The 14800-nt window shown below is 42.9% G+C and overlaps 1 protein-coding gene across 6 annotated transcripts in view; it reads left to right on the plus strand.

The window, feature by feature from the left end:
* The window catches only part of cdk5rap2 (CDK5 regulatory subunit associated protein 2), a 72741-nt gene that overhangs the window by 55917 nt on the left and 2024 nt on the right, over positions 1–14800 (plus strand). For 5 of the 6 annotated variants that reach the window (XM_052525304.1, XM_052525299.1, XM_052525303.1 and 2 more), the window contains 8 exons: positions 7402–7523; positions 7613–7825; positions 9024–9086; positions 11135–11409; positions 11615–11758; positions 12415–12553; positions 14111–14157; positions 14294–14777. In XM_052525304.1, the coding sequence (XP_052381264.1) occupies positions 7402–7523; positions 7613–7825; positions 9024–9086; positions 11135–11409; positions 11615–11758; positions 12415–12553; positions 14111–14157; positions 14294–14413 (1123 nt within the window). In that variant the 3' untranslated portion in view covers positions 14414–14777. Of the gene's footprint in view, positions 1–7401; positions 7524–7612; positions 7826–9023; positions 9087–11134; positions 11410–11614; positions 11759–12414; positions 12554–14110; positions 14158–14293; positions 14778–14800 lie in introns of those variants that run through there. The other variant, XM_052525302.1, reaches the window with a different exon arrangement.

The following is a 14800-nucleotide window of genomic DNA, read 5'->3' on the forward strand; positions in this document are numbered from 1 at the left end:
TCAGCTACCACAGTTACTGAAATGACTGCAACACTTAAAGAGCTGCAGTTAGTTTCAGAGTGGGTGCCAAGGAGTTCGCTCTAAATATTTCTAAAACTAAAAGCATTGTATTTGGAACAAAACACTCACGAAACCCTAAACCTCAACTAAAACGTATAATAAATAAATAAATAATGTGGAAATTGAGCAAGTTGAGATGACTAAACTGCTTGGAGTAACCCTAGATTGTAAACTGCCATGGTCAAAACATATTGATTCAGTTGTAGCGAAGTTTGGGAAAAGTCTGTCCATAATAAAGCGATACTCTGCCTTAACAACACTATCAACAAGGCACGTCCTACAGGCCCTAGTTTTGTCGCACCTTGACTACTGTTCATTCGTGTGGTCAGGTGCCACTAAAAAAGAACTTAAGAAAATTGCAATTGGATATACACAAAGAGCTAATATTAATAATATGCATGTCAAAAGATGTGTTTGGGATGGACTCTACCTTTCTTAAAAACTACAAAGAGTCACTCATTGGCCCCATTACTAAGGTCACCAACACATCTATTGGTCTCGGTGTGTTTCCAAGGGTATGGAAGTCGGCCATAATAACGGCCATCTCTAAATCAGGCGACCCTGCTGACGTGAGTAACTACAGGCCCATTAGTATACTACCTGTGGTGTCAAAGGTTGTTGAAAAGTGTGTAGCAGAACAACTGATTGCCCACCTCAACAACAGCCCCTTCACATTACACTCCATGCAGTTTGGCTTCAGAGCGAAACACTCCACAGAAACGGCCAACTGCTTTCTTCTGGAAAATGTGAAGTCCAAGATGGACAAAGGGGGTGCTGTTGGGGCTGTGTTTCTGGACCTAAGGAAGGCTTTTGATACTGTTAACCATGAGATTCTCATCACAAAATTGTCCAAGTTCAACTTTTCCCCTGATGCCTTGAGAGGGATGAAATCATACCTTGAAGGCAGAACTCAGTGTGTCAGAGTGAGCAATGAGCTGTCGCCCACTCGTAGCTATGATGTGGGCGTGCCCCAAGGGTCAATACTGGGGCCCCTCCTGTTCAGCCTGTACATTAATGATCTGCCTTCTGTCTGTACTGGGTCTGAAGTTCAAATGTATGCAGATGATACAGCGATATATGTGCATGCACTGAGCAAACAACAAGCTGCACAAGAACTCACTACTGTAATTGTCCAGGTTACAAAGTGGCTCAGTGACTCGTGTTTGCATCTCAATGTGAAAAAAACTGTTTGCATGTTCTTCACAAAGAGGGCAACAGATGTCTATGTGTCAGGGGAGAAGCTCCAGGTGGTATCCGATTTTAAGTACCTTGGCATCATACTTGATTCCAACCTCTCTTTTAAAAAGCATGTGAAAAAGGTAATTCAAATAACTAAATTCAATCTAGCTAATTTCCGATTTATACTAAATTGTTTGACTACAGAGGTAGCAAAACTGTACTTCAAATCTATGATACTCCCCCACTTAACATACTGCTTGACTAGTTGGGCCCAAGCTTGCTGTACAACATTAAAACCTATTCAGTCTGTCTACAAACAGGCTCTCAAAGTGCTTGATAGGATGCCGAATAGCCATCATCATTGTCACATCCTTAGAAAGCATGAGCTCTTGAGTTGGGAAAATCTTGTGCAATACACCGACGCATGTCTTGTATTCAAGATCCTTAATGGCCTGGCTCCCCCTCCACTCAATATTTTTGTTAAACAGAAAACCCAGACATATGGCAGCAGATCCACAAGGTCTGCCATGAGAGGTGACTGTATAGTTCCCCTAAGGAAAAGCACCTTTAGTACATCTGCATTCTCTGTGAGAGCTTCCCATGTCTGGAATACACTGCCATCAGACACACATAACTGCACCACATATCACACTTTCACAAAATGCTTGAAGACATGGCTAAAGGTCAATCAGATTTGTGAACATGGTCCCTAGCTGTGTGTTGCCGCTTTCCATGTTGTCTTTTGTCTGTAGCTTGTGAGGTGTGGAAACACTTTGTTGCTTTTATGAATTTTGTCTTGCTGCTTTTTGTTCTGTTGCTGTCTGTATGCTACGTCTTGCTTGTCCTATGTTGCTCTGTCTGTATGCTATGTCTTGCTTGTCCTATGTTGCTCTGTCTGTATGCTATGTCTTGCTTGTCCTATGTTGCTATGTCTTGCTTGTTCTATGGTGCTATTGTCTATATTGTAATTGTTTTTAATAACCTGCCCAGGGACATGCGGTTGAAAATTAGCCGGCTGGCTAAAACCGTCACTTTTACTGAAACATTGATTAATGTGCACTGTCCCTGTAAAAATAAAATAAAATAAACTAAAACAATCTCTCTTGGCTCAAAGTGGAGGAGAGTGACTTCATCACTACTTGTATTTATGAGAGGTATTGCATGTGTTGGTGTTTGATACTGGAGAGGGAATGCAAATCAACGACGCTGGACAGAGTGGAATCAGGTGTATCAAAAAGGCGGTTTATTGAGTCAAAGATATCTTGTTCTACATCGTGCACAGACCTAAGCAATGCGACTCTGTGAAGAGTCAGAATAATTAGGCTACCTCGCCAGAGTTTACAACAGAATGTATACACAGAATAATGTAGGTGGAGTCTCGTCGTGTTGGTCTTCTGACTGGTCCTGAAGAGTTGGAGGCGGGCCTGTTCTAGCCATTGGTGCAGAGCAGAGTCCTCTGCTGTTGGCACCCGACCAGTAGAGGGGGGTAGAGTGTGAGTGTACAGTGCTTCATGAGATGTTTGTGTGTCAAGGAATGAAAGATAGGGGAAACTAGCAGTGTCTGCTTTAGGCGCAGGTGTTTCCTGTTTATACAGGAGTGCATGAAGGGTTCAATGTCAGTGAGATAGTTTGGCACTCTAAACTCGTTAGTGTTGCAGGATGCTCTTTGTAGTTTTACAGGGGAGTATATTTGCGTGATGGCAGCTGTGTGTCCTTCGGATAATCATGTTATTGCACACAGGCTCTAGACTTGACTGAGGGCACTGCGCCCAGAGTTATCTGAGGGCATCCGGTTTAACCAGAGCTTTGGTCTGCTAGTAATGCTTGATATTAGATTATTTATATAACACATGTTGAATGCATCGAGCTGTCTGTCTAAACTACTGGCACACAGCTCGGACACCCATGAATACCCCAGAAGACATGCAATCTTCACAGTCCCAAAGTCCAGAACAGACTATGGGACTATGGGAGGCACACAGTACTACATCAAGTAACTGACGCAAGTAGTAACATTTGATTAAAAAAAATATATAATATATATATATATATATATATATATATATATATAGAAATAAAACGATTTAAAAAAAACACCTGATGGAACAGCGGGGACTGTGAAGCAACACAAACATAGGCACAGACGCATGCATACACACACACACGATAACATACGCACTATATACACACATATATAGTGTGTATATAGAGCTGACAAGGTACAAATCTGTCGTTCTGCCCCTGAACAAGGCAGTTAACCCACAGTTCCTAGGCAGTCATTGAAAATAAGAATTTGTTCTTAACTGACTTGCCTAGTTAAATAAAGGTTAAAAAAAAATATTAAAAAAAATACACATGGATTTAGTACTGTAGTGGTGGAGTAGGGCCTGAGGGCACACAGTATGTTGTGAATGTATTGTAATATTTTTAAAATTGTATGAGCTGCCTTAATTTTGCTGGAACCCAGGAAGAGTAGCTGCTGCTTTGACAGCAGCTAATGGGTATCCATAATAAATACAAATACAAACTCCTAAATACATACACACAGGATGCATAAACACACACTCACACAGGGAACACCATACTAAACATACACACACAAACCCCAGGTGGAAAGGGAGAGGAGAGGTGATACTGTTGTGGAGAAGTAGACTCCTGGTATTGGGTGTCATCCTCACTCAACTGTGTCACTGGGAGACCAAGGTCATGGGTCACCAAGGTCATGTAAGCCAGGTATTTCCAAACTGGGGTATGCATTTTTTCTTCACATTTTTCAAACAGTACATTTATATTTTCCAACAGGGCTATACATTTGGGTGAGTTTGTTTTTCTTCGCCTGTGTACCCTCGTTTCACTGCCAATTTCTTTTGTTTTATATACCATCTACAGTTCAGCTAAATAACAAAAAAAATGTCAAATACAGGTACCCTAGTCAAATAATTAACATCCAATCACATTAACTGTTACTCTCTCGCGGGAAACTTTCGATCTTGCGCAGACATTTATAAACTAAACATGACCATTTGAAAAAAATAAGCCACAGAAGTTTTTTGAGCGAGAATAAAGACGACTTTCGAGTAGTAAGTCATGTATAAAAGCAACAGATACCATTAATGAGAAGGGCCTAGAAGTATCTTATATGGTGAGCTACCGAGTGGCTAGGACAGGCAAGCCCCATACTATTGTGGAGGACCTAATTCTTCCTGCTGCCGCGGATATGGCTGGGACAATGCTGGGGGAAAAGGCCCAAAAAAAACTATACAGACAATGCCTTCATCAAACACTTTCACGACGCATCGGTGACGTATAAGGAGATGTTTTGAAACAATTACTGCTTCGCATACAAGCCAGTGAATTATATGCGTTACAGCTGGACGAGTCAACAGACGTGGCGGGCCTGGCACAGCTCCTGGTATATGTCTGTTATAGTTATGGAGGGTCAATTAAGGAAGACATCCTCTTCTGGAAACCAGGACAACATGAGAGGATATTTTTTAAAGAGTGGATTCTCGGCCCTCACTAGCATGAACACTAAATACAGGCACCGACTGTGTGGAAAATGATTAGATTGCGACTCCAATACAACCCAACATTGCAGAGTGCATCCTTTCAAGCACAATTATTGATGAACAAATAAGGTTTTAAATGTAAGATGGCTAAATAAAGAGCAAGATTATTGATTATTATTTGTGCCCTGGTCCTATAAGAGCTCTTTGTCACTTCCCACGAGCCGGTTGGTAACAAAAACTCATTCTTATGTTTAATAAATGTATTGTATAGTGTGCGTGTGGCAGGCTTACAATGATGGCAAAAACAATATTTGAGTGTGCTGACCCTGGTGCATTTCAGTTCATTTCTATTGGGCACAAAATTATCTAGAGGGAGTACGTAGCTGGAGGTTAAATGTTTGAAGGGGTATGGGACTATAAAAAGTTTGGGAACCACAGATGTAAGGGATTCCACATTAGTGTGTTTGTGTTCTCAGGTTGCAGAGTATAATGGTGTTGTCAGTAATGATGATGTGTAATGTGTTGGTTATGGTAATGATGAACGTACAATGTCATGACATTGGTTAATTTGTGTACTTTCAAGTTGAATGGCAAGATTGAAGTGCTGATTTTGTCAGTGTATACTGTGACTGGTCTCTGTGTCCGCTAATGCAGTGTAGATTAGAGGTCGACCGATTATGATTTTTCAACGCCGATACCGATTTATTCGGAGGACCATAAAAAGCCAATACTGATTAATCGGACAATTTTTGTTGTTGTTGTAATAATGACAATTACAACAATACTGAATATAATACATCAATAAAATCAATTTAGCCTCAAATAATTAATGAAACATGTTCAATTTGATTAAAATAATGCAAAAACAAAGTGTTGAAGAAAGTAAAGTGCAATATGTGCCATGTAAAAAGGCTAACGTTTTAGTTCCTTGCTCAGAACATGTGAACATATGAAAGCTGGTGGTTCCTTTTAATTAACATGAGTCTTCAATATTCCCAGGTAAGAAGTTTTAGGTTGCAGTTATTATAGGACTATTTCTCTATACGATTTGTATTTCATATACCTTTGACTATTGGATGTTCTTATAGGCACTTTAGTATTGCCAGTGTAACAGTATAGCTTCCGTCCCTCTCCTCGCTCCTACCTGGGTTCGAACCAGGAACACCTCAACAACAGCCACCCTCGAAGCAGCGTTACCCATGCAGAGCAAGGGGAACAACTACTCCAAGTCTCAGAGCGAGTGACGTTTGAAACGCTATTAGCTCACACCCGCTAACTAGCTAGCCATTTCACATCGGTTACACCAGCCTAATCTCGGGAGTTGATAGGCTTGAAGTCATAAACAGTGCAATGCTTGAAGCACAGCGAAGAGCTGCTGGAAAACGCACGAAAGTGCTGTTTGAATGAATGCTTACGAGCCTGCCGGTGCCTACCATCACTCATGTTTAAAAATATATACTTCTGTGTATTGATTTTAAGAAAGGCATTGATGTTTATGGTTAGGTACAGTCGTGCAATGATTGTACTTTTTTCACAAATGCGCTTTTGTTAAATCATCCCCCGTTTGGCGAAGTTGGATGTCTTTGTTAGAAAGAAATGGTCTTCATGCAACGAGCCAGGCAGCCCAAACTGCTGCATATACCCTGACTCTGTTGCAAGAGAAGTGACATTTTGACATTCATGTTAGCAGGCAATATTAACTAAATATGCAGGTTTAAAAATATATACTTGTGTATTAATTTTAAGAAAGGCATTGATGTTTATGGTTAGGTACACGTTGGAGCAACGACAGTCCTTTTTCGCGAATACGCACCGCATCGACTATATGCAACACAGGACACGCCAGATAAACTAGTAATATCAACCATGTGTAGTTAACTAGTGATTATGATTGATTGTTTTTTATAAGATAAGTTTAATGCTAGCTAGCAACTACCCTTGGCTTCTTGTTGCATTCGCGTAACAGGCAGGCTCCTCGTGGAGTGCAATGTAATCAGGTGGTTAGAGCATTGGACTAGTTAACCGTAAGGTTGCAAAATTGAATCCCCGAGCTGACAAGGTAAAAATCTGTCGTTCTGCCCCTGAACAAGGCAGTTAACCCACCGTTCCTAGGCCATTGAAAATAAGAATGTGTTCTTAACTGACTTGCCTAGTTAAATAAAGGTGTAAAAAAAATAATTTATCATTTTTTTTGTCCAAATTGGTGTCTAAAAATACCGATTTCCGGTTTTTATGAAAACTTGAAATCGGCCCTAATTAATCAGCCATTCCGATTAATCGATCGACCTCTAGTGTAGATGTGACGTGTTACAGTCACTGGTGCAGAGTAGGGTTGCTACTGGGGTGGCAGATAGCCTAGTGGTTAGAGCGTTGGGCCAGTAACCGAACCGTTGCTGGATCGAATCCCGAGCTGACAAGGTAAAAATCTATCTTTCTGACCCGGAGCAAGGTAGTTAACTCACTGTTCCCCAGGCGTTGAAGATGTGGATGTCGATTATGGCAGCCCCCCGCAGCTCTGATTCGGGGGGGTTGGGTTAAATACGGAAGACACATTTCAGTTGTACAACTGACTAGGTATCCCCAATTCACTATACTGTGTGTCATGGTGTGTGCAACTTGCTTGTATACCCGTCCTAAGCGTGTGTTCCTCTAGGTTGCAGTGTGAGGTGAAGATGCAGAGACAGCAGCTGTCAGACAGTCAACACCTCCTCCAGTCTCTACGTGTGGAGCTGCAGGTCTACGAACAGATCAAAACTGGGACACACAAGCACACAGGTAGTGTCCTACAAGCACACAGGTAGTGTCCTACAAGCGCACGCACACACACACCTGTCGCTAAGTTGTTTCTGACATTCCCCCTCTAGAGTCCAGTGGTACAGCCCAACAGTCTGGTTCAGGGTCTGGGACGAACCAAGTGGACCTGGGGGAGCTGCTGTCAGAGATCCGTCACCTGAGGCTGCAGCTGGAGAGGAGCATCCAGACCAACACGTCCCTGAGGCAGAAACTGGAGGAACAGCTGCTCAGAGGTCCCAACCGCCCAGATACCATCAATATCAACTATCTACTGGCTACTTCAGGTACAGTGAGCTCCAGAAGTATTGGGACAGTGACATCATTTTTGTTGTTTTGGCTCTGTACTCAGCACTTTGGATTTGAAATGAAACCATGACTGAGGTTAAAGTGCAGACTGTCAGCTTTAATTTGAGGGTATTTTTTTTATCCATATCAAGAGAACTCTTTAAGAAAGAACAGCACTTTTTCTAGATGTGCCCAATATAAATGTTTGTCAGAGAAATTAATGATAAATTATGTATTGTGTCATTTTGGATTCACTTGTATTGTAAATAAGAATATAACACTTCTACATTAATATGAATGCTATCATGATTAAGGATAATTATATCCTTAATTATTATATTCTTGTGACTCCAAAATCATACAAGCCAAAGATCACCATGCTCAATGCCAAGTGTCGGCTGGAGTGGTGTAAAGCTCGCCGCAATTGGACTCTGGAGCAGTGGAAACTGGAGTGATGAATCGCGCTTCACCATCTGGCAGTCCGACAGATGAATCTGGGTTTGGCGTATGCCAGGAGAATGCTACCTGCACCAATGCATAGTGCCAACTGTAATGATTGATGGGAGGAATAATGGTCGGGCTGTTTTTAATGGTTCGGGCTAGGCCCCTTAGTTCCAGTGAAGGGAAATCTTAATGACATTCTAGATGATTCGGTGCTTCCAACTTTGTGGCAACAGTTTGGGGAAGGCCCTTACTTGTTTCAACAGGACAATGCCCCCGTGCACAAAGCGAGATCCATACACAAATGGTTTGTTGCAATCGGTGTGGAAGAACTTGACTGGCCTGCACACAGCCCTGACCTCAACCCCATCAAACACCTATGGGATGAATTGGAACAACAACTGCGAGCCAGGCCAAATCGGTCAACATCAGTGACTGACCTCACTAATGTCCCAGTAGCATTGTTCCAACATCTAGTGGAAAGCCTTCCCAGAAGAGTGGAGGCTGTTATAGCAGCATAGGGGGGACCAGGTCCTTATTAATGCCAATGATTTTGGAAGGAGATGTTCGAGGGGCAGGTTCCCACATACTTTGGGTCATGTAGTGTATGTAATATAGAGGTAGAAATCCATACACACTATCATGTACTACCCACGTCAGGTAGGATATATATGTACTCGCTCTCTCACTGAAAGCATGCACACCCATATTCAAAGTCCCGTGGCATAAACATTTGTCCTATGTTGTGAGTTCCAGAGGTTACAGGCAGGTCTCCTGGTTGTGAAGGCTGTGATCCTCCCCGCCACTCCTCCTCTCACGGTGAGAACCCAGAGCACATCCAATCCACATTGTATTGTATGTTACTGGCCTGTAGGTTCACCACAACAAATGTCACATTTGTATGTCAATAAGTTAGAGGTGAGTAACTGTGTACAACATCAATGTACGTCTGTGTCAGTTGTCAGTCATTAACGGTGTGTGTGTGTATATATATATATAAGAACACACACACACACACACACCGTTAATGACTGACAACTGACACAGACGTACATTGATGTTGTACACAGTTACTCACCTCTAACTTATTGACATACAAATGTGACATTTGTATATGTATGTATGCATGCATGCATGCATGCATGCATGCATGCATACATACATACATACATACATACACACACACACAGTGGGGAGAACAAGTATTTGATACACTGCCGATTTTGCAAGTTTTCCTACTTACAAAGCATGTAGAGGTAATATAATTTAATAATATAATTTTTATTATAGGTACACTTCAACTGTGAGAGACGGAATCTAAAACAAAAATCCAGAAAATCACATTATATGATTTTTTTAAAGTAATTCATTTGCATTTTATTGCATGACATAAGTATTTGATACATCAGAAAAGCAGAACTTAATATTTGGTACAGAAACCTTTGTTTGCAATTACAGAGATCATACGTTTCCTGTAGTTCTTGACCAGGTTTGCACACACTGCAGCAGGGATTTTGGCCCACTCCTCCATACAGACCTTCTCCAGATCCTTCAGGTTTCGGGGCTGTCGCTGGGCAATACGGACTTTCAGCTCCCTCCAAAGATTTTCTATTGGGATCAGGTCTGGAGACTGGCTAGGCCACTCCAGGACCTTGAGATGCTTCTTACGGAGCCACTCCTTAGTTGCCCTGGCTGTGTGTTTCGGGTCGTTGTCATGCTGGAAGACTCAGCCACAACCCATCTTCAATGCTCTTACTGAGAGGAGGAGGTTGTTGGCCAAGATCTCGCGATACATGGCCCCATCCATCCTCCCCTCAATACGGTGCAGTCGTCCTGTCCCCTTTGCAGAAAAGCATCCCCAAAGAATGATGTTTCCACCTCTATGCTTCACGGTTAGGATGGTGTTCTTGGGGTTGTACTCATCCTTCTTCTTCCTCCAAACACGGCGAGTGGAGTTTAGACCAAAAAGTTATATTTTTGTCTCATCAGACAACATGACCTTCTCCCATTCCTCCTCTGGATCATCCAGATGGTCATTGGCAAACTTCAGACGGGCCTGGACATGCGCTGGCTTGAGCAGGGGGACCTTGCGTGCGCTGCAGGATTTTAATCCATGACGACGTAGAGTGTTACTAATGGTTTTCTTTGAGACTGTGGTCCCAGCTCTCTTCGGGTCATTGACCAGGTCCTGCCGTGGAGTTCTGGGCTAATCCCTCACCTTCCTCATGATCATTGATGCCCCACGAGGTGAGATCTTGCATGGAGCCCCAGACCGAGGGTGATTGACCGTCAACTTGAACTTCTTCCATTTTCTAATAATTGCGCCAACAGTTGTTGCCTTCTCACCAAGCTGCTTGCCTATTGTCCTGTAGCCCATCCCAGCCTTGTGCAGGTCTACAATTTTATCCCTGATGTCCTTACACAGCTCTCTGGTCTTGGCCATTGTGGAGAGGTTGGAGTCTGTTTGATTGAGTGTGTGGACAGGTGTCTTTTATACAGGTAACGAGTTCAAACAGTTGCAGTTAATACAGGTAACCGGCGGGCTTCTTAAAGAAAAAAATAACAGGTCTGTGAGAGATGGAATTCTTACTGGTTGGTAGGTAAAATGCTAATTGATTACTTAAATCATACAATGTGATTTTTCTGAATTTTTAGTTTTTGATTTGTTAAAAGTTTGAAATATCCAATAAATGTCGTTCCACTTCATGATTGTGTCCCACTTGTTGTTGATTCTTCACAAAAAAATAGTTTTATATCTTTATGTTTGAAGCCTGAAATGTGGCAAAAGGTCGCAAAGTTCAAGGGGGCCGAATACTTTCGCAAGGCACTGTATATGTATGTATATTTATTTGTGTGTTCTCTGCCAGATCTGAAGTGTCAAGCCCAGTCGGAGATGGACGCTGTGTCACAGTGTAGTAACAGTTCTGGGGACAGTATCTCTGGCTCTGCTCCCCCTCCATCCCGCTTGGTGCCCGGCCACCGCCTGTGGGCCAACCGCCAAGGGCGCCACATCCTGGGTCTTATCGAGGACCACAATGCCCTGCGGAAGCAGATCTCCGAGGGAAGGAGGCTCACCCGCACCATGGACACACACCTGCAGGAGTGTGTCTGCACACTCAGCCAGCAGGGGACTGACAACAGGGTAAATACAACAGTCTCTTATGAGCACATTCCCTTGTTTAATACATGTCAGACTTTCCTGTTTCCTGCTCAGGTGAAGTCCAGCCAACTACCTTTAGTATTTGAAAATCATTCATACAATAAATTGCTGTAATAATTCATTACATTTCCTATGTGTTCATTATGAGTGTTCGAATGTTGAGCCAGTGTTCTGTGTTATTGTCCAGGTGGTGGAGCAGAGTCACCTGAAGGCTCTGTCCAGCAGTGTGAACACTATGCAGCAGGTCCTGGAGGAGGCTGGCCAGCTGCTCAAACTGGTCTGGAGGGTATCCCTGCCCTCTGGCACTGTGACCGCAACCAGCAACCAGCAGGTACACACACACACACACACACACACACAATTGCTCACTCTCTCTCACACACACCAGTTATACACACACCCTCACAACTCAGTCTTCTGTGCACACACAAACAAGACTCTACATAAGTACACACATTTTTCCCACAAATAGATATTATAGATATTGATACTATCCACACAAAGTCTATACACACAAACATGTAATTAGAATGATGCAATATGTGTGGAAAGGGGAGATGTCAAAGGTTAAAAAGTAAACTTTTTAAAATTTTACCTTTATTTAACCAGGCAAGTCAGTTAAGAACGTATTTTCAATGACAGCCTGGGAACAGGTTAACTGCCTGGTCAGGGGCAGAACGACAGATTTGTACCTTGTCAGCTCGGGGGTTTGAACTCGCAACCTTCCGGTTACTAGTCCAACGCTCCAACCACTAGGCTACGCTGCCGCCCCACATTAGTGGAGACACCTTATCAGTTAAGGAGACTGCATGCATAACGTTTGCTGGCGCTACACTTTTGCCAACTATGTGTCTCAGTCGTGTTTACGTTTGACTGATTGTGACGTCATACTCCATACTAATTGGGGGTACTGATAAGACCAGTGTAAATGTTGTGGGTGACTCATGAAGTAACAATTATTCCTCCCTCCACCCTTCCCTCTCCCAGGATGAGCTGTTGAAGAATGAGATAGCTAGTCTGAAGAGCCGTCTGTCCCAGCAGGAGCGGATGCTGAGCGGTGCAGTCAAACGGCTGCGGACCACCAACCAGCTCAAAGAGGGCATGGAGAGGGTCATTATTGACCAGCGTAAGAACTCACTTCACCTCACATGCTTGAGAATCAATGCAACACTTTCATATTATACTAAAGCAAATATAAACAATTTCAAAGATTTTACTGAGTTTGTTCATATAAGGAAATCAGTCAATTGAAATAAATGTATTAAAGGCCCTCATCTATGGATTCACATGACTGGGAATACAGATGTGCATCTGTGGGTCAGATACCTTAAAAGGGGGAAAAAAGTAGGGGCGTGGATCAGAAAACCAGTCCGTATCTGGTGTGACCACCATTTGCCTCATTCAGTGCGACACATCTCCTTCGCATAAAGTTAATCAGGCTGTTTACTGTGGCCCGTGGAATGTTGTCCCACTCCTCTTCAATCGCTGTGCGAAGTTGCTGGAACTGGAAAACGCTGTCTTACACGTCAATTGAGAGCATCCCAAACATGCTCAGTGGTGACATGTCTGGTGAATATGCAGACCATGGAAGAACTGGGACATTTTCAGCTTCCAGGAATTGTGTACAGATCCTTGCAACATGGTGCCGTGCATTATCATGCTGAAACATGAGGTGCTGACGGCGGATGAATGGCACGACAATGGGCCTCAGGATCTCATCACGGTATCTCTGCATTGAAATGCAATTGTGTTGTCTGTAGCTTATGCCTGCCCATACCATAACCCCACCGCCACCATGGGGCACTCTGTTCACAACGTTCACATCAGCAAACCGCTCGCCCACACATGCCATCTGCCCAGTAGTTGAAACCAGGATTCAATGAAAAGCATACTTCTCCTGCGTGCCAGTGGCCGTCAAAGGTGAGCATTTGCCCACTGAAGTTGGTTAGGACTGAGGACGACAAGCACGCAGATGAGCTTCCCTGAAGCTCTTTGGTTGTGCAAACCCAGTTTCGTCAGCTATCCAGGTGACTGGTCTCAAGACTATCCCGCAGGTGAAGAAGCCGGATGTGGAGGTCCTGGGCTGGCGTTGTTACACGTGGTCTGCGGTAGTGAGGCCGGTTGGACGTACTGCCAAATTCTCTAAAATGACGTTGGAGGTGGCTTATGGTAGATAAATTAACATTCAGTTCTCTGGCAACAGCTCTGGTGGACATTCCTGCAGTCAGCATGCCAATTGTACACTCCCTAAACTTGAGACAATTGTGACACAAATGCACATTTTAGTGGCCTTTTATGGTCCCCAGCACCTGTGTAATGATCATACTGTTTAATATGCCACACCTGTCAGGTGGATGGAATATCTTAGCAATTGAGAAATGCTCACTAACAGGGATGTGAATAAGTTTTTTGTGCATATGGAAAATGTCTAGGATCTTATTTCAGCTCATGAAACATGGGACCAACACTTTACATGTAGTGTTTATTTTAGTTCAATAACTTATTCAGATCCTACTCTGAGAATAATTAATGCATTTGATTGAGATCAATAAAATTAATTTATAAAGCCCTTCTTACATAAGTTTATCAGTGCTACGCCTAAAACCCCAAACAGCAAGCAATGCAGGTGTGGAAGCAGATCCAAACATTTGAATTGACATGATTTGTTATTCTTTCAAACCAGTGTCGTTAACCCATGGAGTGCTGAAGAAGGCCAGAGGGAATCTAGAGGTGAGTCAAAGAATCAGTTTAGACAGACACCAACCAGTATTGTCTGTCAGACCAACTCCTTAGCCTTTTCTCTCTAATGTGCCATTTCTTATCGGTCTTTCTTCTCACTCTGTCTAAAAATGTGGGCAAATCTCAGACAAATTATTATACCGTCTTTGGGCTGAAAGGCCTGTCTGGAGGACCAGAGGAAGGTAAGTGTGTAAGGGGACAGAGTTTAAGTCTCCTGATGCATGACTTGGTTTGTTCTGTGACTTGATTTGTTCCATAGCTTTTATGACTTGGTTTGCTTGCACTGTACTTCACTATTAAAATTAATAATGATGCTTGAGCCGACATTGCTGCAATCTCAGTGAACTGCCTTAATCAGGTGTGCAGCCTTAGTGTTGCATGAAAAGAAGCACCTGGCCCAAATGCATGCTGGTCATTCTCAGGCCCATGCTGGTTCGGTTGTTTCTTTGGTTGGTCTTTTGGATTCATATATTGCATGTTCTGTTGTCTAAGATTTACCAGAAAAAAAATATTGATCAGTTGGAATTATAGGGGCATTCCACTGGATTTTCAGACCTCAATTTGAAAACTCTCTGCATGGATCATAATGAAAAGAGACATTGCATGTGTATGGTTGGTTAACTGACCTATCCTT

The sequence above is a fragment of the Oncorhynchus keta genome, chromosome 9 (genome assembly GCF_023373465.1).
Source record: "Oncorhynchus keta strain PuntledgeMale-10-30-2019 chromosome 9, Oket_V2, whole genome shotgun sequence".
Taxonomy (NCBI): Eukaryota; Metazoa; Chordata; class Actinopteri; order Salmoniformes; family Salmonidae; genus Oncorhynchus; species Oncorhynchus keta.